Here is a 26616-nt window from a genome sequence, read left to right as displayed (position 1 = left end):
TTATCCTTGAATGTTTGACTGTACTATTGTATTGTGATTTGCTCAATAAAAAGTTTATAAAAAAAAAAATGAAACCTTTAAACTTTAAAGTGTTTTTAATCATTATCAGTCAATAAATATTGGGCAAGAAAAACATTTCAAAAGTTTGTCTGAAGGTGTTGATAAATAATCCCAAAATGTATGGAGTACAAAAACAATGGAACAACATTTTCATTCTTGTAAATCATTCATCTCCATGCAGATTGTACAAGTTCACCAATCTAAGATGTAAAGCTCTGTACAATAACAGAGAAAACACTGGGAGTCATTTATGAAGCGCACCACATGACATTTTTTAGTACCGTATAAGTGTGCCCAAATGGACTTCCAAGCACAAGCCTCAACTCTGCCCCAACGAACCCCCACCAGCCTTGCACTTACTAGTTTGGGACAAACTTTCACTACAGCAGGAGGACCCCATGTTCATAGTCTCTCAGTTATAGTGTGAAACTGCGCCAGGCTGTCCAGCCCTGTTGCCCAATTTTTTATTTATTTTTTTATACAGTGAACAGTGTATGGGAACTGAATTGTCTCATTAAAACACGATCCCTGCCAGCTCAAATCCTTTTGCAAAGAGGAATGGCCATTCATGGCAACAAATACGGTAATACCCCTGAAACTGCACTCTCCTCATCCCCTATCCCATTACAATTATCTTGATCTGCAAAATCAAATTTAGTTTCTGCCCTGCATCGCAAATGAGACACATCAGTTCCTGTTCCATACTTCTCTAGGAACTTAACTCTTTCACTGCATCCTGTCTGTACAAACATCTGCTCCTCTTCAAATATGTCCCTCTTGCCCTGGCTGAAATCTTAGTGCACTTTTGTAAACTAAGGCAAAAAATGCATCCAAAGTGGCATTGGCGTTGTGGAGCTACCATTTGCGCTTCATAAATGACCTACACTATGTTTTCACGCTTTATAAGCGGTAAAAAAAATATCTTAGTTCATCTGCTCTTTTTTTTTTTTTATGCCCGATGTGGTCATTTATTTAGTAGTTTTGTTACATAAAGTGAATGCTTCTGCCTTGTTTAGGAAATAATTTAAACCCATAAAATAGAAAAAGGTATATGTGGATAGATTGTGGACTGAAAGCAGTTAGAATATTTAAAAATATTTTAAATAGATTTCTAAAAATAAATATTAAAAGATTTGCATATTATATTAAAATTAGAATTTTTGGCAAACAGAAATACTTAAGAGTGATCTGCTACACATACACATTACTACTGGGAGAGTACTATATTTTGTAAGGGAAATCGGATTACTCTCTTGTACTCAACCCCACAAAATGATTATCGTTCCCTGCAAGATGGTTTAAAATGCTACTATGCAAAAGAAAATGATCGTATATCATTTTGCTGGCAGATGATTTATAGACACTGTTTGGATATCTTCAGCTCTGGCAGTTCTCTTGAAATTGAGAAATCCAGAAAAGTTACTGCGGGACTTTCAGTTCCATCAAATAAAAAAAAAAAAGGCTGAAGTGTTACATGAAGACTGCTTTGGGCAATGCATAGTGCGTTGTGATGTCTCAATGTAATCCTCACTCTGCTTTCTTCACTTTCCTTTTGCGAGTACCCTCATTTAGCTCTTCTTTAGATTTTGCTTGTACTGAATGTGACACCTCATGGTCATCATGGTGATGATGGTGGTGGTCGTCGTGATTGTCGTGGTTACCATTAGCAGAGCCAAAAAGGAATGGGCAAATGCAGTTCTCCACAGGAGCGAAAGGTGACCCATGGGAGTGAGTGGCTGTCATGAAGATCTATATAAAGCAAAGGTAACACATACAGATATAGAGATTTAGGAATTAGAGACTCAAACTGTGGAACAAACAAGTAATTCTACATCACATGAAACAATAACCAACAACTATATCCCCAAAAAGGTAATATATCAACATTTGAGTCATACTGATATATGGACCTATTAGTCTTTCACTAACTTTCTACTGCAGCTTTATTATTGTTCTTATAGAAATATGAAATACCACATCAATAGGTGGTCAGTTATGCTTGCATTTACATTACTGGCCATGCATATGCCTAATGCCAATATATGGATTAACAGTTCATACAGAGCATTTTTGTTAAATAGACTTAGGGGCTGATAAGGAGCTGGTAATCGGCATAAATAACTGTAAAAAAAAGTGTCGCAGACACTTAAGTTCCATTTGCGCGTGTTCATAAATAGCCCATCACAGCTGGTTTACTAGTGCTGGCCACCGGCATCATTATCTGATATTTCATCATCTGCCCCTGACACCTGAAAATATAGGATTTTCCCTGCCGTATAGACATTATTTTTTCGGTCTGCATGTGTTCTTGCTATGGGCATTAACTACACTTCTAAAAACCTGCACTTTAGTAAATATACTCATTATGAGGTCCAATATTGTTTTTACTTATTGTTTAAAAGATCAAAAAGCACAATCTAGAAAGTGACTACATTATATTTTTTATTCAATTTATAAAGTTATAGTTTATGTAAAAAAAAAACCTATGAATTGTGTTTTACCTATGGTAAAAAATCCACAGCTGTTTTTCATTTAAATCAACCAACAAATAGACCACACCAAGAAGTTCTTGCCCCAACCTCTATGCAATGTCCTTGGATTTAAACGCTAATGGAGCGTACACACGGTCAGATTTGTCAGACTTGTCAGATTTGTCAGATGAACGACTGAACGATTTGAACGATTTGGACGATTTGACCAAAGTTTTGAACGATTTGAACGATTGAATGATTTTTGACTGCATTAAAATGAATGGAATCGTCCAAGTCTGACTGCAAACCCATCAGATGTCAGATATCGTTATCTGACAAACGGGAACGCGCATCGTTGATCGTCCATCGTTCAGGCATGTCAGATATGAACGATTTTTCATCAGATATGAACGACTGAACGATTTTTAAATCGTTATCGTCCATATCTGAAGAAAAAATCTGATCGTGTGTATGCACCATTAAAGCTGGCCACACATAATGGTGCATACACACGATCAGATTTTTTCTTCAGATATGGACGATAACGATTTAAAAATCGTTCAGTCGTTCATATCTGATGGAAAATCGTTCATATCTGACATGCCTGAACGATGGACGATCAACGATGCGCGTTCCCGTTTGTCAGATAACGATATCTGACATCTGATGGGTTTGCAGTCAGACTTGGACGATTCCATTCATTTTAATGCAGTCAAAAATCGTTCAAATCGTTCAAATCGTTCAAAACTTTGGTCAAATCGTCCAAATCGTCCAAATCGTTCAAATCGTTTAATCGTTCAGTCGTTCATCTGACAAATCTGACAAGTCTGACAAATCTGACCGTGTGTACGCTCCATTAGACCAACTTTCATCCAACCAGCCAACTAGTTGATTGGTTGGAATGAAAATCTGGTAAGGAATGGGAGTAACGGATGATCAGCAATTTGCTCCTAAATGCCAGAAAACTGATGAAAATGGTCGTTCAGACAAGTTTGTTAAATGTTTGATCTAAACAATTTGTTCAACAAAAGTTTTTGTCAATTTTCCGGCATTTGGGAGGAAATTGCTGATTGTCATATGCTTTCATCCCTTACCAGATTTTCATTCCAACCAATCAACTAGTTGGATGGTTGGATGTAAGTTGGTCTAGTGTGTGGCCAGCTTTAGGCTAGGGCCTGCTGGGGTAAGAGCTAATTGTGGGTAGGGAGGTGTAGGTGCAGGCTCTCTTTTCTTAAGCAAACAACTAAAAAAAATAGCAGGGCATTTTAACTATTATAAATACCTCCAGCAAGGGTATATGAACATCATTTGCTGAACTGGAATTTTTACATTTAGATCGTACCTTTATCCTAGTGGATGAAAAGTAGCTTCATGATTGTGAGTCAGACGATGGTTGGATCTTGCTCAGTGCTGTTTATATATGATTATCTAATGCATATTGTTAATGGAGGTACATTATGGGCCTGATTCAGCAAGGATCGCAGCTTCGTAATCGCACGCAAAATCTGCTGTGAAAATATGCTAATGATTGCAATCGCAATGTGGTCGCACCGCCAGCATAGAGACACCCACTGCCTCCCACTACCGCTATCTCACATCCGTAATACTTTGCAATCCTTCACAAACATCAGTAACCATCGGTCCCTCACGCAGAATTACAGCAGCCCTGACTTTACTCAGAAATTTGTAAAATCATTGCACGCAGTGATAACTGAATCTGCGTATTCCATCGAAGTGGATAATTTATGCATGCCCCCGCAATGGCGTTCAAACGCACTAGCACGCCTGCGTTTTTCTGACCACCCCCCATCACCAGCCCCAAACGCTCACTTTCTGTCAATCACTCTGCAATGGGTCTGCATAGTCTCTGAACGCGGCACAATTGCAGTGGAGCCTTCGCGTACGTGCATTGCGATGCATATACGTATACACAGTACGCAACAATCGGCCATCTGCGAGCGTAATCGCAATAGCGATCCTTACTGAATCAGGGCCTCTGTGCCATAACATTTAAGTGTGAATGCTCTAGCATAAAATACATTGTACAGGTATATTCTATACTAGATGATGTTGATACTATTTTGCACTGTCTATTATTCTCTTTTCTTTTTTCGTATGCTAAAGAGAAAAATAATATGTTTTATATATGCTGTATTTTTTTCCTCTGCTATACTGCAATATTGGTAATGGATATGTTTTAGGATTGTGATGTGTCATTTTGTTTATTGTTTAATTGAGTATTTTTTTATTGAAAATTTTTCCCAATGTAAAAAAAAGAAAAGTAGCGTCATACCTTGCAAGCAGCCATGAAAAGAGTAAAGAAGAAAATGAGGTTCGCCTTGGAGATAGGTAACCAGTGGGCCTGCTGCAGAGTGAACAAGATAGCACCATAGAAGCTGGCCTTGGTAGGGCTGTGTCAGACATGAGAAACAAAAGTAATTAAAAAAAATTAATGATAAAGACCATTTAATTAGATAGAATAACAGCTAAGACCTTCTAATAAGGAAGACACAATGGGGCCTCATGAGGAAGACATTGGGGCCTCATACACAGTCAAGTCACATTATTATGACCACCTCCTACATTTGATGTCAGCAACGAGTAGCCCATGAAGTACGTCACATGCCGTGCGCTGGCTTGGTGGGTATATAAGGTGTGCGATAGGCAGTCTGCTCACATATCACCTGATGATCATTGGCTTTCGGGCCCCCGCAATGGCGTTCAAACAGTTTGAGTGCTGCTGAGGTGAAGGTGTATCGTGAATGGACAAATGGCAGCATTGTGAATAACCGACATGGGAACTGCGGAGCACCAAGTGCCATTGATGTGAGAGGTGAACGTCGGCTACGAAGGTGCGTGAGGGACGACCGACGTGTTATAGTGAAGCAGCTCAAAATGAACCTGGGGGCCACCAGACGTGTGTCTAAAACGTCAGTTCAGTGAACCCTGCTGCGTATGGGGCTCCTATGCTAATGAAGGTGCATCGGCAAAAAAGGCTTCAATCTTTACGCCTATATCGGAATTGGACCTCCACTGATTGGTGAAGGGTTGCCTTCTCCGATGAGTCACGTTTTCTGCTTCATCGAACGGATGGACGTTGGCATGTCAGGCGAGAAACATAGGAGAACAAACACCCTGCAACCATTGCTGGAAGAACATAAGCTGGTGGTGGCGGCGTTATGGTCTGGAGAATGTTTTCATGGCATTCTCTGGACCCACTCATCCATGTGGAAGGCACCCAAAACAGATTTGGTTAGGACTCCATCCTTGCAGAGCACGTACACCCATACATGCTGATTGTCTTCCCTGAGGCGGATGGGATCTTCAAGCAAGACAATGCGACATGTGGTTGGATGAGCACGACCAAGACTTGCAAGTACTTCCCTGGCAACCTAGTTTCCTGGACTTGAACCCAATTGAGCATCTGTGGGACTACCTCGAACGTTGTGATCGCTCTATGGATACTCCACTACGAACACCCTCCAGCAGCTGTGGGATGCACTGCAGTCATCATGGCTCCAGATACCTGTGCCAACCTACCAGCACCTTATTGAGTCACTCCCAGCGCGTCTGGCTGCTTTCCATGCTGCACATGGCAGTTACTCTAGCTATTAGCTGGTGGTCATAATAAGGTGACTCGACTGTGTAGAAGCAATGCAGAGAAAGCATGTTGCAGTAAGTATTTCAGAAAGTAAGTACTTGTGTATGACTGAAAGTGCCCAGAAATATGATAGATATATAAAACCTTACTAAGGGGCAGAAATTCTCCAATATCAGTGTCCCCGAGTGTCCTCGTGGCAGATGTGCCTGCCTGCTGTGACCTGCTGCACAACTATTGACCACCTAGTACAGACATGTTTCACATTCCAATAAACTAAGCCATGTAGTGCTAATTTAGGAATTTTGTTAAGTGCCATTACACTCATTCTTAGTGAGCAGTGCAAACTCATTTTCATGCCACAATGTGCTTAGGGCCACCACTTTGCATAGAATGCTATATACGTCCGTCATTTCCTCTGAACACAGCTGCTACTACAGATGATAATTACACAAGTAGTGCTCTTCATCAGAAGCTCCAGGGCAGTGTCACCAATGTCCCAATATCTTACTCCCCATAATTCTTGAGTAGTGGTGGTAAATCTCAGCTGGCCTTTGCAGGTTTCTTTAAAACTCTCACATCATCAGTTGTACTCTTATTTTATCACTCACACTATTATTCACCACTGCTAGCTAGTCTCAGACTATCTTCCTTTCTGGTCAGTTACTACATTACACCTCTATATTTAACCTCTGTTTTTATTATCCCCTTCTTTTTCTTTTCTATTACCTGTTGCCTCTTCGTTATTATTCTAGAATGCCTGTAACAGTTTCTCTGTCTCGGACTATTATCTGTCTAGTGTTTCCTTTTTTGGCTGTCCTACTATCCTAGAATGACTGTCACTATTTATCTGTCCCTTTTGTTTGCTGCTCCCTTTCTTTTAATGTAGCTATCACTTTCTAATCCTTTTCTTTATCTCAATACTATCGCTTTGTTATTTCCTCAAGCCCTTTTATCTGTTATTTTCACCAGTTGTGTCCATCTCTCCCGCTGTTGCCAGTCACAGCTCTTTCGATTATGGTTTCTCGTCAGCTCACTCTGCAAATATGAAGTGCTTAAACCATTTGAGGCTTCAGCCCTCTTACCTGTTTGGCGGTAGAAGACAGCAGAGGGAGGCTTGCTCCTTTCATGTGATCAGGTCAGTCACAAATGCTGTTTTCAAATTAATTTAGTTTACAATTAAAGTATGAGCAGCAGAGCTGTCCTGGTATCTGCCAACAAGTTTCTTGCAGAAGCCCGTATCAAGCACTGGCTGACTGCAGCATGCACACATAGGGGCCCATTTATCAATGATCGCATTTGCAATGTGATCTGGGTGCCATATTAGCGCCCATGATCGGATGCATCAATGAGCACTTGCAGGGACAGGGGCTCCGAAAGGAGCCCTTCCCAGCGATGTGCCGGGAGTGAAATGACTGTGTTAGTGGTCACTAGACTCCTGTGCCAAGGATCCTGCGCATGTGCGGTCTACAGACCACGAATGCGCAGCGGCCATGGCCAGGAGAGATTCCCGTGGAACCCTCTCCCGGACAGATTTGCGATGTGTAGCCCATAGGCTACAGCGGCTTATGTCATCTTCAGATGGCATAAGCTGCATGGATCAATTTGATAAATCTGACCGCATCGCATCGGTGCAGGTGAAAATGGAGGAACAGCAGCAGATATCTGCTACGATTTCTCCATAATACATTAGAAGGATACTTACTAGTTTTCTGGAGATAGCTGCAATTGCAAACATTGTTTACTGGGAATACACTGCAAATACGGAATGATAAATGGGCCGCAGAGCCACACAGTGAATTTGAACATTTTTAAAGAGGAAGGGGGGGGTCTTGAGAAGCCCCAAATAAGTCACAAGACATGTAAATGGAACACTCACAAGGACATGTTAAGTATTTCATTGGTCTCTGGCTTCCAAACACCACGCAAGAGCTGTTCCAGATTAGACATGAGAGCTACACCGGAGCCTACAACAACACAGAAATGGTGAATTAGTGCGGTTTCATCTAATAAAAGGTATACATTTTTGTCATAAACATTTTCAACTCAAACATTCATATGAATTAGGAAAATAAAATATGTTATCTTCAAAAAGGACCAAAACGTACAACATAAATTATCCTTACATTAGCATTATGTCAAAATTAGGGATCAACAAAATCCAACATTTCTTTTGGGATGTGTCCAGTTCTTAAAGTTTTATAGCAAATTTGTAAAAGAGCCTGTCATTAACAATCTCCAAACCCCCCCTGCTGTCCTTGATATTAGTTCACAAGACACATTATCATTTCCCAGTTAATTTATACTTTAGTCCAATGAAATCATTTAAAAGAAAAATAAACTTTTTTGTATTTCCTTTATAATTATTCCTGGCTCCTATGTAGTAGGAATGCTTATTTTGTATCATGTATTCCATGCTGTTCTGGGCTATGATGCTGTTCAGTATATCTAAAGCTGGGCAACGATGTCATTCCGATTTGGCCAAATAGAAATGACAAATACTGCAGTGTGTATGCACAATATATGTGCGCTCCCGCAGTCGTATGCGATGTTGTCAGGTTTGATGTGCTGCACATCAAACCTGATGATATCGCACACGGCACCATGCTGTGTAATTAAGGACAGAACAAGTGATCGTTCCATTGTTTATTACATCGTTCTGATGTGTACCCAGGATCCGATATGTCAGCCAACATATCAACTGGGTACACATCACTCAGTGTGTGTACCCAGCTTAAACCTCCAACTATTACTGACTCAGGGGCCTATTCATCATTACTATATAAAAAATTAAAAATTAAAAAAAAAAATAGATGAAGGTAATTAGGTTTAGAACTCGCATGGAGTTCTACCTAATTACCGGAGGAATTAATCACTCCACAGGGGCGTTTCTAGAGAGGAGGGGGCCCGTGTGCAGTCTCCAACACGGGCCCCCTCCTCTCCGCCCGGCAGCGCACTGAACTGTGCGCGGCCAGCGCCGGAGTTATAGACTCTGGGCACTAGAGTTTGCCCAGAGTCTATAGTGCATGCACAGGTTACCGGGAAAATGGGCGTGGCGGCCATTTTTCCTGTACTGCGCATGCGACGGGAAAATGGCCGCTGCAGCCATTTTCCAGTCGTTTTACAGCGCCAGACGCCCGCACCGACGTGGGACTCCGGAGAGGTTAAGTATGGGTGCAGGGTGTGTGCTGCAGGGTCCCCCTGGACCCAGGGGCTCATGTTCCCCGCACACCCTGCACCCATTATAGATACACCCCTGTCATTCCTCCTCTCCATAAGTATCTATTCCGAAAAGCTGTCATTTTTGTGATGACAGCTTTTCAGAAACTAGATAGTTATCCTTCTCTACACTAACTTACCGCAGCTGTAATCAGTGCTGTGCATGCGCCGTTACATTCACGCTCACAAAAGCAGCACATGCGCAGCACTGATTACATTTGTGGTAATTGTTATGAATAGGCCCCTCAGTAACAGTATTTATACAAACTTAAAATAATCATGCTTTTATTATTGTCTCAATGAGCCCAGTCATTGGCTGTCCCAGTACACAAGTACAGGTTTTATGCCAGGAACTCCAAAATTAGATCACTACTTTAAAGCTAAATTTTAACATCTCTAAGACTGGGGTGTTTTGGGATATATATTTTGACACCAACACGCCTAATCTGGCTGTGGCTACAAAAAAACTATACTGTCACAATGGATAGTACATGGCCCCCCTTATTTAACATTGATGTTCCCTAGGCTTTCATACCCTTCATGATGGATTGGACGGAGATATCACTGAATAGAGAAAAACTGTCTGAAAAGTTTTTTGACACTTGGTTGCCGTATATATCTATATACACATTAACATTGGTAGTAAAAGACTCATTGAGGAAATGTTTTCAATTTACTTCTTGGTATAATCCGAAGGTCCTTAGTAATGGAGTCCCTTTTTAATAGCTTTCATGATTGTGTAATAACTGTTGCAATGGTCTTTCTATCTATGATCATATTACAGATTTGTTCCGATTATCCATTTTGAACCAATTACTGCATTTTTACTCAATGAACAGATGTGATACACATGAATTTATTATGTGTTTGCATGAATAATTCAATTGTATTGTTTGACAACCTTTCAATAAAACTATTAAAAAAAAAAATATATATATATATATATATATATATATATATATATATATATATATATATATATATAAGGAAAGACATAATATATTTTTGAAATGTTATGTTGCACTAAGATGATCTAACTCAGCCATGCTGGAACTGTTCTATGAAGGCTATGGTGACACCTAGTGGTGTAGGTATAGTGGTATAAGTATCATTCCACTTCTGATGTCGGAATGTAGTCAAATTGCCAGCGGCAGGCTTGAGGTATTAAAGAGAATTATACAGTATATTGTTATTCTAAATACAAAATATCAGAATTGCTATTTTTTATTTACATGTATGCTTGTCTCTTTATTTGCATATAAACCCTGCTATACAAAGGAGGAGGTAGATTGGTATCATGTGTGTAAATTTTGCAAGGGGAATAAAATGGTCATTTAAAAAATGTATTCATGTTTTTAACATGTGATGACATATTTAATAGCATTTTTAACATTATAGATGTTTCATCCACAAGTGTCAAAGTAATTTGAGAAGACCACAATGCTACTCTTAGGGTTTTCAGTGAAGTAAAATGCTGGCACCTCAATAATGTCACCAGCACAGCACTGACTTATGTTGCCTCACATATTATATTAGTATTTAGTAATCATTTGCAAATCTTACTTTACAAATTACACTATATAACTAGTTTGTATTATGGGAATCGGTCTGAAATACCCCCGGCCGCGGTTCGATTCCCGGCATTGGCAACAAAAGCAGTGTTCCCGGCAGCGGAAGCCCGACAGCACTGGAAATCCCGATCGTCGCTAAGGTAAGTATAAACTAACCTAACCTAACCCCCTAACCCTCCTTAGGGGTGCCTAACCCTAACCTCCCCCCAAGTGCCTAACCCTAATCCCCGCTCTAAGTGCCTAACCCTCCCCTTCCCCGCTGGCTAAACCTAAGTCCCCCGGGGGGGTGCCTAACCCTAAGACCCCCCGGGGGTGCCTAACCCTAACCCTCCCTCCCCCTAGCCTAACCCGAACGGGGGGTGCCTAGCCCTAAGTCCCCCCCGGGAGCCCTAAACCTATCCCTCCCCCCCCGCGGCGCCCGGCATCCCTTCCATCGGGATACCAAGCGCCAGTCTCCCGGCGTCGGGGAAATGTCAGCCGTCTAAACTAGACGCCTGTCATTTAACCCTCACCGAGATATGACAGTGGGGAAGCTGGCTGTCGTTATTAAGGCAGACGGTTTCCCGATTGTATTCCATATTATGATAGTTGTACAGTCCGTTCCAGTCTTGTACAGTCACATTCTTCTACCTTGCTGTATAACTTCTTTGCTGCCAGGAAGTTACTAATGTAAATATGGGATTAACTAACACATACAGATCTGGTACAAGAAGGGAAACTGCATAGCTGAATAGTATTAAATATAATCACAAAAGAGCATAAATTTTACAAATAAATATTTCACTCACACCAGTCATTCACTATGGACAGATCAAGCATGTCAGTTCACAAATACCATGACGGCCTGTAAATTATGTCTATTTCAGTTTGTGTGCGTTCTGATCCTGAGATACATAGTTCTCCTCAAACATCCCAGCTGATCCAAATGAAGGAAATACATCCTTATATACTGGTCCAGATTAACAATGGAGCAGATGGGACTACAGCTCCAGGCCTCCATATAAAAATAGGCCCATCATCATGACAGCAAGAAGATAACCAGCTTCCCAGTTGGCCACATGGTTGGCCATAAAACAGGGTCAGACTGGCCATCTGACACTTCTGGCAACTACCAGAGAACCTCCGCCTCCCAGCACTCTGCTTCACCGGTATGCAGAGATGGGGGTGTGCCACAAAGCTACGCCCCATGATTTGCAGCACGCCCCTGTGAGGCATGACCACACCCCTTTTCCTGAGAAGCCGACACACAAAGGGATGTCAGCGCTGTAAAAAAATTGCACTGGAAGCGCAAGTCTGGGTTTAAAGTCCACTGTGCATGTACATTTGCCTTCACACTGGCCTGGTGATGCAATATATTCAGCCAGATCACTGCTATCCAGCATCGCTCAGCCGTACCAGCAAGGTTTTATTGATACATTTCTGTAATAAAACATTTGCTATCGCAGCAAAAAGCAGCAACATAAAGTTTTTACTGTAGTTGTAAATCATTAAATAGATCCATAAGTCTCCCTTGGCACATTTTTAGTTTGCACATACAATATAATAACTTTTGCCTAATTTGGAATGGTTAGTAAATCAGCTACACTACTGCTGTAATCCATATACCCACAGACATGTGTATCTAACACTGGAATGAAGCACACACACATGCAGTGCCAGTTAAAGATTCCATGAAGACTTGAGCCCAGAAGAGAGAAACTGCAACATATTTCTATGAATTAGAAAATCAATATGCTGCACCACCTGTAAAGCTGTGGCTTTGCACAGCGAAACGCATTAAGGGACTGGCTGATCTACTCTCTACCACTCAGAACCCAACGGGAGCCAATACTTGTTTACTGGTGTTCCTACGATACTTATCAGCAGCCGATTGGACCTGTGCTACAGGGAATTGTGCTACAAGAGACGACCTATATATCACCAAACCGGACCAGTGCTTATGGGAATATCATATTTGCAAAAGTTTTGCCAGCATTATTAAAGGTACACCATTATCTTGGACACTGGACCTGGTAACAATTACCCCATGTTGGTTTCAGTTTTTTAAACACCAAGAGACTGCTCTTTGTATGGACCGATACATAAATTAAAGCTCCAATTAATTATAACACCTGGGACTGAGCATATACATTATGTGGAGTGAGTGATCTTTTCACTTTTATTAGTAATGTGCTATTTAATTTTTCTTATTCCTTTTTTATACATTTATACATAATATGTATTTTAGTACTATGAATTTATGAGATTAATACTTGCATTTATATGTGATTTATGTTTATGACCGTCATTATAGAGCGCTGTGTTTTCTTCTAGATTTTCTCTTGTATATGTGTGAGGACTGACTATCCTCTTCTATATACAGATGTTCACTACAACTTTGGTCCGTACATCCTGTGGTGGCGCCACTTTGGTAATTTTTATCACCTTCTCTACATTCCGCACCACTCTGTTCATATTTATTTGAGTCCCAGTCATTTTTAGGAAGGGACATTAGGACAATCTAGAAGACCCTTTTACTCTCATCAGCCACGTTAAACGGGATGTAGTCGGGATGCCGACGGTCTTAATACTGGCGCCAAAATCCCAACAGGTCGGGATCCCAGCACCAGTATCCCGTCCATCGGCATCCCCGAAGGTAAGTATTGGGGTGCAGGGGGAGGGTAGCGTTAGCTAGCAGGGTTAGGCACTAGGGGAGCGTTAGGGTTAGGCACCGGGGAGGGGTGGTTAGTATTAGGGTGTGGGGAGGGGGAAGTTAGGTTTAAGAACGAAAGGGGGCGGTTAGGTTTAGGCACCAGGGAGGGGGAGGTTAGGTTTAGGCACTAGGGGGGGGGAGGGTTAGGCACCGGGAAGGTGGGTTAGGAGTTAGGGTGGGGGTTAGAAAGTTACTTACCATTCACTGCTATGGGTGTCGGGATTGTGGCTGTTGGGATGCCGCTGACGGTATTCTGACAAGCGGCAGCCTGACAGCCGGGAAATCATACCCAACCCCGTTAAACATATATTGTATATTGTAAACTATTTGGACTGCATAAAATATTCACATATCTGTCTAATGAATTTAGTTGGAAAACAAGAATCACATTAACTCTTAATGATGTAAAGTCTCACCTTTCACCCATCCAATCAGAACCATGATAACCCATCCATGATGGTAGTGGTGGTGGGCATGGTGGATTCCAATGGCGATTTTGCGCACACGAACCACCTCCTTCATGCCAACAAGGACAAGTTTCAGTGGCAGGAAGCTAACACACTTGTAGAAAAGATTCAGTGGACAGAAAAACATCAAGTACCTGCAATAATGTGAAGACAGGGAGTCAGCTTAGCCAAAATGGACAGGAGATATGTGCACCTTGTCAATAATAACTTTTATTTAAGTCCCCATGTATTTAAAATACAATGCTCAGCATGCCATGCAGGGGACTCAAACCCCCAACCCCATGTACCACAGTCAAACACTTTAGACATTAACTATTTGCCTCTGTGTAGCAAGCCTTGTAATTTTACTTATAATGGCACATATGTATATATGTTCTTTGAAAAGTACAGAGCAGATGCAACAGTGTGCTTAGTTTTATGGAGCAGAACAAAGCAGAGATTACATTCTGCAGATGGGAGAGGCGGTTGGGTAAATTTTTATGGGCACAACCAGGTAGGTGTGTGGAACACTCTCTTGCCACTATAGAATTCCACTCAAAGTTGTTTTTTTTTAAATTTTAATATATGGTACATGCACAGTACATAACAACAACAGCGGATAAGTCACTTCTTTTATATGTACACATATATATCAAAAGTTTAACTTAATTGTCTATTGTATGTTTTCTACACATATAATTAACTAATTAAGCATATTCTCTTCAGAAACTAGATAATTTCTTAGAGAAACCAGTACTGTTACCCCTTATGCAAACCTGGCACATATGCTATTGGGGATGTAGTTGGCATCCCGGCGGTTGGGTGCCGGTGCTCAGAACACCGGCACCAGAATCCAGAAAGCAGTCAGAATCCAGGTGACAGAATCCTGACCACTGGCATCCCAATGGTAAGTATTAGGGGGAGGGTTAAGTGTTAGGCACTAGGGGGGGTTAGAGTTAGGTAGCAGGGGGGAAGAGTTAGGCTGCAGGGGTGGAGCATTAGGGTTAGGCTGCAATGAGGAGGGTTAGACTGCAGGGGGGGTTAGGCTGCAGGAATGGTGGGTTAGGGCTAGGGGTTAGGGCAGTTATCTAATTGGGTCGGGATTCAGACTGTTGGGATGCCACTGTTAGTATTCTGACCGCTGGCACCCCGACCGTCGTACTCTATTTTATGTATATGCGCATTTTCATGCACAGCTGTCTACAGACTCAAGACTCTTCTATATACACTTTACACAGAGTTTGTGCCACAGACATACTGTACTTACCAAACAGCAGATGCCAGAAGTATATTAGCATTATTGCTGAAATAGCTGATGGGAGAGTCTCCAAGTAAGATGTCTGCGAGAATGTAGCTGCCAAAGCAGTAAAGCATCGCACACAGCCAGGAGGCGACCGGACTGCGTCGAGAAAAAGCTACAGCACCTTCACAGGAGAGAAGGGAGAAGAGCGATTTATCTACAAGGTGAACTGAAAAGTGTACCAGTCTCTGTAAAAACCTGGTATATAGCACACAACAATATACAGAGCACAACAATGACTTGGAATCTATACTCAATTGTGCCAGTACCATCCTTTTACAACAATATCATAAAAAATTAGAGCCCAAATAAAACGCTGCATACATGCGGTGCTGTAGACTCTCCAGCTGCTGCTGATCTACAGCTCTTGGCTGCTCTGCCAGATAGTTGCCATTCAAAAACAGCTAGAGGCGCACAGTCTGCCATAACCTGCTGTAGACTGTAATGGTGGAAATTTCAAAAGCGCACTGGTCAGTTTCTATGCTCTGTGTGTCCTACAGCAATCTGAATTAGTATTCTCTACACTAGTGTCTGTGCATCTTGAATGATTATGCCACATAAATCCTTATGGCACTGACTGGACAGATAAAAAAAGAAAGCTACCAAAAGCACAAAAAACTAATACGCATTGATTTTTGTTCTGAAAGCTAGTGCTCTTCTGCCTTATATAGGCCTGCCCTTTATGAAATATACCGCACTGATATGGAGGTGTTGCTGGAGAAACAGACTCCAGGGGGTAAATTTACTAAAGTGAGAGTTTTTAGAAGTGAGTTTTAAAAGTGATGTTGCCAATAGCAACCAATCAGATTCTATTTAACATTCAACTAGCAACTTCTAGAAGATAATAGCTAGAATCTGATTGGTTGCTATGGGCAACATCACTTTTAAAACTCACTTCTAAAAACTCTCAATTTAGTAAATTTACCCCCAGAAATCAACAAGATTCCAGCGATAAACAGTTTATTGGTGGGATGTATAAATGCGGTCAAACCTTCGAAAAAGCAGTTTTTGGAGATTTCACCGCATTCCCCACATGCATCAAGCTACGAAAAGCAAAACTTACCAGAGCTTGTTCTCGATAGACAACGTCATCTTGCATAATAAAGGCTTATGGGCTTCTTACCGTCCAGGTGCATGCCGACAGCCGTGCATATGCAGAAGGACTTCTCGGTCAAAAACTCAAAAGTCCTCTCTTGGCAAAGGACAGCTCTTATCGAAAGAGCTGTCCTTTACATTAGTAGACATGCATATGGCGTTAATAAATGTCGCAATGTATGCGATCAGTGGCTGGATGCATCATATTCAAAATGTGATGCTTGATGCATTCCTCCCTAAGTATTATGTATTCAGCTAACATGAGACACATACAACAGACAGGAGATTTGTAATGGGCCAGACAAAAGGCATATTGCAAAGTGAACATATTGATTTACATGGTTACATGAAGCAAAATATAAAAGCAAGTGTATAGCAAAACAGAATAGATGTAATGACATACAGAGATGTCAGCTTCACTCTGAGAACAAATATATTATCTTTACAAATCTACAGTAGTGTGTGACCACAGCAGCAAAATTGTTCATGAATAATCCCCCGAGTATGATGGTAATGTGGGGAGGTGGAATGGGAAGACAGACAACTGATCCTTCCATGGAGAACTAAATATAGGCAATGGGTCAGCAGAAGAGCAAAGGCGAAGAGACACCTGTCAGAGCCATTAATGAAGTAAGTGAGAGCAAGTATAGCAAGTCATAGCATGATGGGATATAGTAGTTATTATACATACACACAAATTCCACAAAGAAGGCGCTCAACTGTAACTGAACTTACACTTGCCCGGGTTTTCACAAATATCCACAGTGACACTCACGGGATGCTACAATGCAAATATAAGCCCAAGACTGTAGGTAAGCTACAACATTCATTCCAAAACGCTGGAGCTTCGCCACAGTCTGGAGTCTTCATTTGCAATGTGGATAGATTATAATAAATATATATATATATATATATATATATATTCTGATTTATACTCTTTGCAATTATACCCATTGAGATTACAGTGTAAGGCAATGATTGCACTCTAATGAACTACAATTAACACATAAAACAATCATGCCTCCAGACAAATTGCTATCTAACCTATGGTAATACAACGCCCTCTCACAGCTGTTTACCTTTAGGGTGGCCACTGACCCATTAAAGTTAATACATATATTTATTTAGTAGGCACAAATGTAAATAGCACATGCATGTAGATCAGCCTTTCTACTCCTCCAGGCAATCATGCATCAATATATTCCAAACTAGTAATTGTGCAGTGTGCACTCCATATTCTCATCTAAAATCCCCTCCTTTTTGACAAAAGAATGTGTGACCAGTGTAGCATACTTGCCTACCCTCCCGATTCGTCCGGGAGCCTCACGAAAAATCGGGTGCCGCTCCCGGGCCCCTGAAAGGCAGGCAAGCCTCCCGGTGGCCGCCGACCCCTCCACGCCCGCCCCTACCCCACCCACCGGGCTAAACTGAGAAACCCCCGCAGCAGGGGGCGGTGACGCGAATCACGCTGAATCGCGTCATTTTGGCCCCACTCAATGCTTCACAATGCCTGTGACGCGATCATGTGGCCCCGGCCCCCGCTCCACCCATAAATGACAGTAAGCTGTCCGTCCCCGCCCCCTGCCATGCCAATCTGGCTGCTCCCTCCCGGAAGGGGCTAGCGATCACGGGAGTGTGCTGCAAACATGCGTACACACTGAGCGATGTAGGCGTTATGTCGTCGCTCCAGTGTGTGCCCAACTGTAAGCCAGGCTGTGCATTTTACATTCCTCCCTCTCTGGAGCACAAAGGGTCTCATTTACTGTAGTTGTGTGTCACAGTTTGCCATAATATAATAATTTCTGCACTATGTATGCACATAAAATGAATCTGTACATAGCATTTTGCATATGTAGTCCTGCATGCCCACACTCCAGCACAGGAGACAGGCAAGAGTAAGCCAACTACAGTAAAGACATGTTCACAGACAAGCTATGTCATTAGATGTGGGCACAACCCCAGATATCATTGCGGGTGCTGGAGGCCAAGCTTGTGAAAAAATGCACAGTGATGATGATGATGATGATGATGATGATGAGTGTATATCCACCTCTCCATCTGTATTATATCAAGTCACGGCCATCTATTTGCAGTACTTCATTTCTTTTTGGACTACTAGGGGTAAATAACGGATGTGACATGATTGTATTTAATTCATTTTTATATGTAAAATTTGATTATTTTTATTTTTTGCATTTATTAATAAGTCAAGATATTATTTTCTTTAGTTAATATGTCACTTCATTAAATTATTACAATGACTACAAAAAAATGGTAATATAACTGTTACACTCTGGACCACCCTCTCCTCCTGCAAATCTTTAATTCTCTCGGTCTGCGTGATACTGCCCTCTTCTGGCTGTCCTCCTACCTCTGAGACCGTTCTTTCTCAGTCTCCTCTCATGACTCCACATTCATGCCACTTCCACTATCGGTAGGTGTCCCTCAAGGTTCTGTTCTTGTACCTTTCCTATTCTCCCTCAATACATCCTCCTTAGGGTAGCTCATCAGCTCTTTTGGCATCCAATATCATCTCTATACTCTCTTCTATCTCTTCCTGAATGTCCTGGCGCTTCTTAAACTTAATGGGCCAAATGTAATAGGATGAGTGATTAGAAAATGTGAGAGTTTAGCAGTAATCTCTCACATTAGCCAAGTTTTATCTTCAAAATGGGAAAACATCTGGATGAGAGTTTAATTAGTGGAAATTTTTTTAGTCTAAAAATATGCAAGTTTGTATGTTCTCGGACTCTATTACATTGGGCAAGTTTAAAAAGTGTGAGAGCTTACTGCTAAACTCTCACATTTTCTAAACTCGCACTCTATTACATTTGGTCCAATATATCTAAAAGGTGCGTACACACACCACGATTTTTTGAACGATTTAACTATAATTATCGTTAAATCGTTTATAAAATCGTTCATCTTTTTAAGGTGAACGATAATGCGCGTTCACGTTTGTAGTTTATCATCCATTCTGACTGTCCAACAAACGATTTTCGTTCAGAAAATTGTTCATGTTGTGCAGAATCAAAGATAAATGATGAACGATTTCCATTCACTGTATGCATGATTAAAAAATCGTTCATCGTTCATTATTTTAGTAACCTATGATTTTTAGTGAACGATTTTCGTTCACTTTTTCAAGGGAAAAAATTTACGAAAATCGTTCACTAAAATCGTTGGTTACTAACATCACTGTGTGTGTATGCAGCTTAAGACTTAATTGATCATCTTCCATCCCTCCCCAATATTCTCACTTCCCACAATTTCATTATCTATTGACAGCACCACCATCTCCTCTATCCTACAAGTCCTCTGTCTTGAAGTTATCCTTGACTCCTCCCTCTCCTTCAAATCACATATCCAGTACCTCTCGCAATGCTGCAGTCTCCATCTCCAGGATTAGACCCTTTCTCACCCCGGAGGCAACTTAAGGTGCATACACACGGTCAGATATGTCAGATAAACGAGTTGAATGATTTGAACGATTTCCCAACGATTTGAAAGATTGAACGATTTTTGCCTGTATTAAAATGAATGGAATCGTCCAAATCTGACTCCAAACACATCAGATGTCAGATATCGTTATCTGACAAATGGGAACGCGCATCGTTCATCCGACAAACATGTCAGGTATGTCAGATTTTCCTTCAGATATGAACGAATGAAGAATTTTTGAAATCGTTATTGTACAGATCTGAAGGAAAATCTGACCGTGTGTATGCACCATAATACCCTCATCCATTCACTGCTCATCTCCATATTGGACTACTGGGGATCTAGTCAGGAAGCCGACGGTCTAAATCCCGACCACCGGCTTCCCGACTGTCATATCCCGGCAAGGTACTAAAGACAGGCGTCAAAAAATTAGACGCCTGTCATTAGACCTACACTGGAAGACCGATGCCCGGCATATCGAACGAAGGTAAGCCGGGCGGTAATACCTACTACACCCGACTACTGTAATCTCCTACTTTCTGGCCTCCCTGCCTCCCATCTCTCTCCACTCCAATCTGTCCTCAATGCTACTGTCCGGCTCGTCATCCTCTCCAAATGTACTACATCTGCCTACCCTGCACTGGCTCTCCTACTCCTCCAGAACCCAATTCAAACTTCTCACATTTACTTACAAAGCCCTCACCCAATCCACTCCTATTTACATCTCTGACCTTATCTCCTTTCACACTCCAGCCCGCCCACACACTTTGCCCCACAAGCCAATGTTGCCTTTTCCTCCCAACTGATTATCTCCTCCACTCCCTTCTCCAAGATTTTGCCCATGCTGCTCCCTACCTATGGAACACTCTCCCTTTCAGACTCTCCACCTACTTCAAACCGACGCTGAAGACCGACTTCTTTATCAAATCCATCCAGCTCGTACCCCTACCCACTGCTCCTTGCTCATTGTCTCTTTTTTCTCGTTTTATTCATTCTGTATCTGTCTATGTACCTTGAAAGACGCTGCGGACCCCTTGTGGCACCATATAAATAAAGGCTGATAATAATAATAGTAATACTAACGCTGCCTAGCCCCTTCTCTATATTAAACATACCTGTATGCTTGGTGCAAATACTACTGTTTTTTTAGTTGGACACACAAAACGGTTAGGAATGCAACACCCCACAGCAGCTGGAGTGCCGCACATTGCCTATACCTGGTACGTGATATGAAATGCAGTAAAGCACAAATACATTGAAGACCACTGCAATGTGCTACTGGTCTAAATGAGTTAGCAAATTTGACCTTAACTACTAAGAAGATTGCATTTGGAAATAATTAAACTGTTGTAGTGCAAAATAATAACAAAGCCTATATAAGGTATGTATGTATGTATGTATAACAGGTAAGATAAACAGAAAACTATGTAAAAAAAAATATTTTGAGCCTGGGCATGAATGTCATGACAGGAACACAATATACTTGCTACAAAAGGACACACATAGGGGGCAATCCACTTAGCCGTGAGGGGTGCGAATCGGGTGAGTTATGCCATTGCCATGGTGTTCAAACGCCGGCGATGAATCTCGCACCCCTTGCAGCCCTCTTTCAGGCTGAACTCGCTCAATTTTGTAAGCAGCCCTATGGGGCTGCGCACAGTTTTGCGCGAATTCAGCCTGCGGTCAAGTGCGGCCATTGTCGTGATGACTTGCACCAGCGAGTGCACTGTTTTTAATTGGATTGACCCCATAGAATGCACATATTACAAGTTTCTATATACCAAAATGATTCATCCATCTAAACTCCATAAGGAGTAGCTATGCACCAGGAGGCATTTTTGAGGAGTGCAGGTATCTGTAATTTTCCTTAAGGTGCGTACATACTAGTCAATATTTTACACAATTCGCCCAATTTCGAGGCATCTGAACAACAAATCGTGTAAAATATGTCCAAATCGTGAGTGACCCGTGGGTCATACATAGTATCGTCAAATCTTAGCTACTGCAGGTAAGATTTGACGATCTCCTACACGATCCATCGGCATAGTGTTCAGTGTGTATGCACCGAACGATATGTCATTTGGATCTGCATGATGCTGCATGCACAGATCAGAGAGATCTGTCTATGCATCTATTAAAAAAAAATGAATACAAAGTGAAAAAAAACCAAAAAAACGGCGTGACCCCCAAAGCACAACCAGCCCCGGGCTTTTTGGTTGTGCTAAATACAGAGGACAAACCGGTCCTGGTTCTGGAAATACAGGGGAATAAAAATGCGCAGGGTTCCCCTGTATTTACCAGAACTAGCACCAAACGTTTTCTAGCGGGGGGGGGGGGGGGTAATGCCACAGTCAGGGAAGCCCTTTCACCAGGTCCCCCAGCGAAAGCATTACCTCTGACCGCTGGTCAGCCAGGCCGAGGATCCCTGGGGAGTTGGGGATGCCCCCAATAAAGTGGTCCCCCTCTCCAGGGCACCCCAGGCCTAGGCTGATAGCCCGGGGCATCCCCGGCACCCCTGGCCGGAGGGTGCTAGGTTGACTATGTAATGTGATGCATTTCAAATATTGTCTTTTTGCTAAGTACCAGCAATGCTGGTACTTAAAGAACCACAAGTACCAGCATGTGAGGCATTACAGGCCCGCTGGCACCTGTAGTTCCACAGCAAAAGCAATATTAAAAAAACACAGAACAGGCTTGCTGGGACCTGTAGTTCAGCAAAAGCTAATATTTTTACCTATTTCAAATGCACCACACTATATAATAAATCCGGCACCCTCCGGCCAGGGGTGCCAGTAATAGCCCTGGGCTATCAGCCTAGGCCTGGGGTGCGCTGGAGAGGGGGATCCTCGGCCTGGGCTGACTAGCGGTCAGGGGTAATGCTTTGGCTGGGGGACCCATTTTTTTTTTAACACAGATGCATAGACGGCTCTCACTGATCCGTCCATGCATCTGTGTCTTGCTTGATTTTTTTTTTTTTTACACAGATGCATGCATCACGGATCTCCCTGTTCCGTGCAAGCATCTGTGTCTCAACTATCGCGCACAATCTAAAGATCGGCAAATCGTTAGATCTTGTGTCACATCGTGCAGCTTTTGCTAGACACATCTTGTCATGGAGCGCCGGGGAACTGCCGGGGAGAGTGCAAGGGAAATTGCTCACAATATCGCATCGTGAGCACATCGTCTTGTGTACGCCGCACCCTTAGCCACAAAGCACTGCCTGAGATTATTAAATTAAATACTACTTGAAGCCAGTTGTGGCCTTGTGTGTTTGCCATTTAAGCTTATGGGCTTGATCCAATTAGGTGCAAATTACCTGCACCTCCGTACAAAAATGTGCGAGTCCAGATGAGCTCGGCCGCGAGGGGGGCGAATAGCTGGCATTTCTTTGCTGTTGCAATGGCAATTCTCCCCTTTCGTACCTAACTGGATAAAGCCTATTGTGTGGATGGAAACACAAAGGCAGGGTTACTGATGTCACAGCAACTGAGGTCTCAGCTATTTGAACTGCATGAGTTCCCATAAGTAAGTATCCTAATGATGTTTTGATTTAAACAGGTCTAAAAGCTACAGATTGTTTTTGATGAAGTTTTAATTTTTCTGGCTATAAATAAGTGTCGGTACACTCCACTAGAATTGATACTTTTTGCATGTATCAAGAAGAAATACTATTTATTAAGTGATGACTTGCACAAGCCATAGGTTCCTGGTGTGTTTAAGCCCAACATTTAAAAGGGCAATGTTTTTCTTAGCAAAACACTGGTTTACAAGTTATTACTTAGTAACTAAACCCATAAATGTCAACAGTAACTACAACTTAAAGTTCACCTTCTCAGCAAAGCAGATTTTATATGCACTTTGCACGCAGTGTATTTGCATGTATTCACTACGAGTTTAACAAATGCAAATACATGCAAACCATGGACTGAATGCTGCACAAACAGAACCAGAATAGGACATGTAATAGGAGAGAGATGCAGCATGCACTGTCCTCCATTCATCCCAGATCAGCTTTCCATGACCACTCGTGCTCTCCCCATTCTCCATAGGGATCAATAGTCCCTTTTACAGGTACTGTTGAAGTTTCTTTTATGCTGGATTCACAGCTGGCTGCATTGTAGCATGAACTACTACAACTCAATTACGCTAACACAATTATTCACACAGACTTCCATATATAGTTGCTAAATGGCCCTAATTTCTACATACAGTCCCAATTTTTAGAGATTTTTTTTCCGAGAATTGACACATTTTTCAGTGCCTGACTAACCAAACAATAAAGCTCTTTTTCTACAAGGTACAGTAGATGCTCTTCTTATCATCTACCCTTATTGTATACGTTTACATGGTACCATTGACCAAATTCAGTAAATAGACACCGTGGGGAATTTAGAGTGTCCGGAGACTGCAGCTTAGGAGAACTGGCTCAGCACCAGAGTGCCACTGAAATATATTTCAATGTTGTCATTATACATTATATGGTTTATATCCTTATTATGTGCCACAATGCCATATAGCAAAGTCCATGTATGTGGCACTATGCATGCAACATGTTCTTGCTTTTTTATATTGGGCCATGTTTTCAATTGCTGTTTGTATGAACAGACAATTTTATTTATTAACAGAAAAGTCTGCAGTACAGCCATTACCATTGAGAAACTGGAGAATATACATAAAGTACAGGAAGATGTGGAATTAAATAATGTTGAAAAACAACTGCTTGCGTGTATGCTCATTCATGCATTACAGTACTCAAATATAGGGGGCTTTTCAGTTGTTTATTTTTTAGCCACAGTAAGTAATGGGCACCCAATATAGCAATTCAATTGTTTTGGGGTACTCATCAATTATTACGATTGTCGCTCCCAATTAGACTGGATTTAGCCGCATAAAACGGCTAAACCCATCTAAACTCCTGGTTAGGGCATCCAAACCATGGACTTATAGCACATTTCTACTTGCCACCTCAGGAGGCAGTGAGCAGAAATGCCGGCGACTACTGCGCCCGAACGAAGCAACAATTGAAATTTCCCCATAGGGTCGTCTGCATGCATGCAAGGGTGGTGTAACAGAGGAGGTGGCCATGTGTAGTCTCCGTGTGGGCCCCTTTCTTTCTCGCTAACACATGTCCCCTGTAGTCTGGCACTGTTCCAGAGACTACTGCGCATGCGCTGATCGCCCGGAAAATGGTGCGGGCCCATTTTCATGATGATTTCAGTACTGCTCATGTGCCAATCTCTGGGAAAATGGCACCCTACTATTTTTCCCAGTGATTTCTACCACGCCGATGGAAAGGTAAGTAAGGTGAATGGGTGCAGGGTATGCTGTGTGGCCTCCCCCTGAACCCAAGGGACTGTCTGCACCCCATACCATTATATTTACAATCACGTCTGCATGGCTGCTAGTAAATATGATAGTCACCTTAACCACCAAGTGACATTACTCCATTTTCCCTACTTGTCACTGCTGTGGGCACTGGTTACAAAAGAAACACTCAGTAATAAAAACCTCTAAAAGATTTTGCCAATAGTAATTTTGGTTATTAGTCTACAAACCACAAAATGTTCTTTAAAACTATGAAGAAGGCCACAGCAGCTGCATATATAGCCAGTGGCCTGCGCCTCTGGTACCTTATATGATGTGATAGGAGTCCCTAGGCCTCCTAATCTTTTTTGGCAAAAACCCAAATCATGTATGTGAATCAGCATTCTAACCCATTGTTTGTTGGTATTGCACAAACAGATAACAGCACACTTTCAATAGCAGGGTATACACATCTAGGTTCCCAGAGAATCACTATTCTAATAGATAATTATACACAGTAAAAAAAAATATTTCTAAGAATCTAATTACACAGAAGCCAGTACTAAGCTGTGTCACATAGATACTGCTATGTATATATAAATGTTAGTATTTCTCCTCATGTAGATTATCCTTTCTTGATTATTCCTGCAGCATGGGAAAATAATAACTCATTCATTGTCTTGCTGTAACGTCTACAATCTACATCCTTACAAGGAAAATAGACAGCTGAGACTGAACCAGCTAAAAATGGTACATCCATGCCAACAGTTAACTCCTTCAGTAATGGCAATATATACAGAATATACATAGACAGTGGGTGAGTATGGGAAAAGCAATGCTTGCATGCAATCTAGAATAAACTGCAGAAATAACCGAAGCAGTGCTCGTATAGCAACTTCATTGTAGAGGCAAGCACCCACCTGGCTCATACTTAAGGTACAGGATGGAGATAATATAATAAGCCACATCGAACACAGGGAAGACAGGTAGTTTGGAGAAAGACACGGCCAGGTCTTCAAGGCTGAGAGCTGTCAGCAGGTCCATGGTTGGTCAGAGTCCCGGGCTGTCCTTGCTGATACAGTGACAGCACGCAGCTGCAAGGGGTCTACTATGAGTGAGGAACAGGCTACTAGCCGGGGTATGATGAATATCGTGTGGGATTCCCTCTCCCCACGCCCACCCCTTCTACAGGGAAAATAAACCCTTGGCTGTGCATGCTAGCAGCTATATTTAGCTGGCTAGAAGTGGCTGCTCCTCCCTTGTGCTAGGTGGGAGGGAAATACTGTTTAGATAAGATATACGAGGAGTACTGTATTGCAGTGTGCATGCTGCCGGGGTTACTTGTAGTTTCACTATTGTACCAAACCTCTGTGTAATGTGTATTCACTGTCTGTGAGTTTCCGCTCTGAGTAGATTGTG

At 42.0% G+C, this 26616-nt stretch overlaps 1 protein-coding gene across 1 annotated transcript; it reads right to left on the bottom strand.

Moving 5' to 3' along the window:
* Positions 1-97: 97 nt before the first annotated feature.
* LOC148479049 (trimeric intracellular cation channel type A) lies at positions 98-26393 on the bottom strand. Its single transcript, XM_088455003.1, has 6 exons — positions 26118-26393; positions 15325-15481; positions 14028-14212; positions 8009-8096; positions 4825-4942; positions 98-1809 (listed from the first exon to the last, which is right to left on the bottom strand). Exons 1-6 carry the CDS (start codon positions 26239-26241, stop codon positions 1588-1590), a joined length of 894 nt encoding a protein of 297 aa, XP_088311129.1. The 5' UTR covers positions 26242-26393; the 3' UTR covers positions 98-1587.
* Between the last annotated feature and the right edge of the window lie 223 nt (positions 26394-26616).

This window comes from Taudactylus pleione, unplaced genomic scaffold (genome assembly GCF_031769625.1).
Source record: "Taudactylus pleione unplaced genomic scaffold, aTauple2 ptg000641l, whole genome shotgun sequence".
NCBI classification, from domain to species: Eukaryota; Metazoa; Chordata; class Amphibia; order Anura; family Myobatrachidae; genus Taudactylus; species Taudactylus pleione.
The sequence above is the reverse complement of the archived record's forward strand: the minus strand, read 5'-3'. Positions and strand labels throughout refer to the sequence as shown.

Excerpts from the sequence above, each read along its gene's own strand:
- LOC148479049 (XM_088455003.1), bottom strand. The coding sequence starts at position 26,241 with ATGGACCTGCTGACAGCTCTCAGCCTTGAAGACCTGGCCGTGTCTTTC. Across the intron at positions 4,943-8,008 it reads GAAATACTTAACATGTCCTT|CCCTACCAAGGCCAGCTTCT; the intron begins GTGAGTGTTCCA and ends TGTCTGACACAG. Across the intron at positions 1,810-4,824 it reads TTTTCATGGCTGCTTGCAAG|ATCTTCATGACAGCCACTCA; the intron begins GTATGACGCTAC and ends TGCTTTATATAG.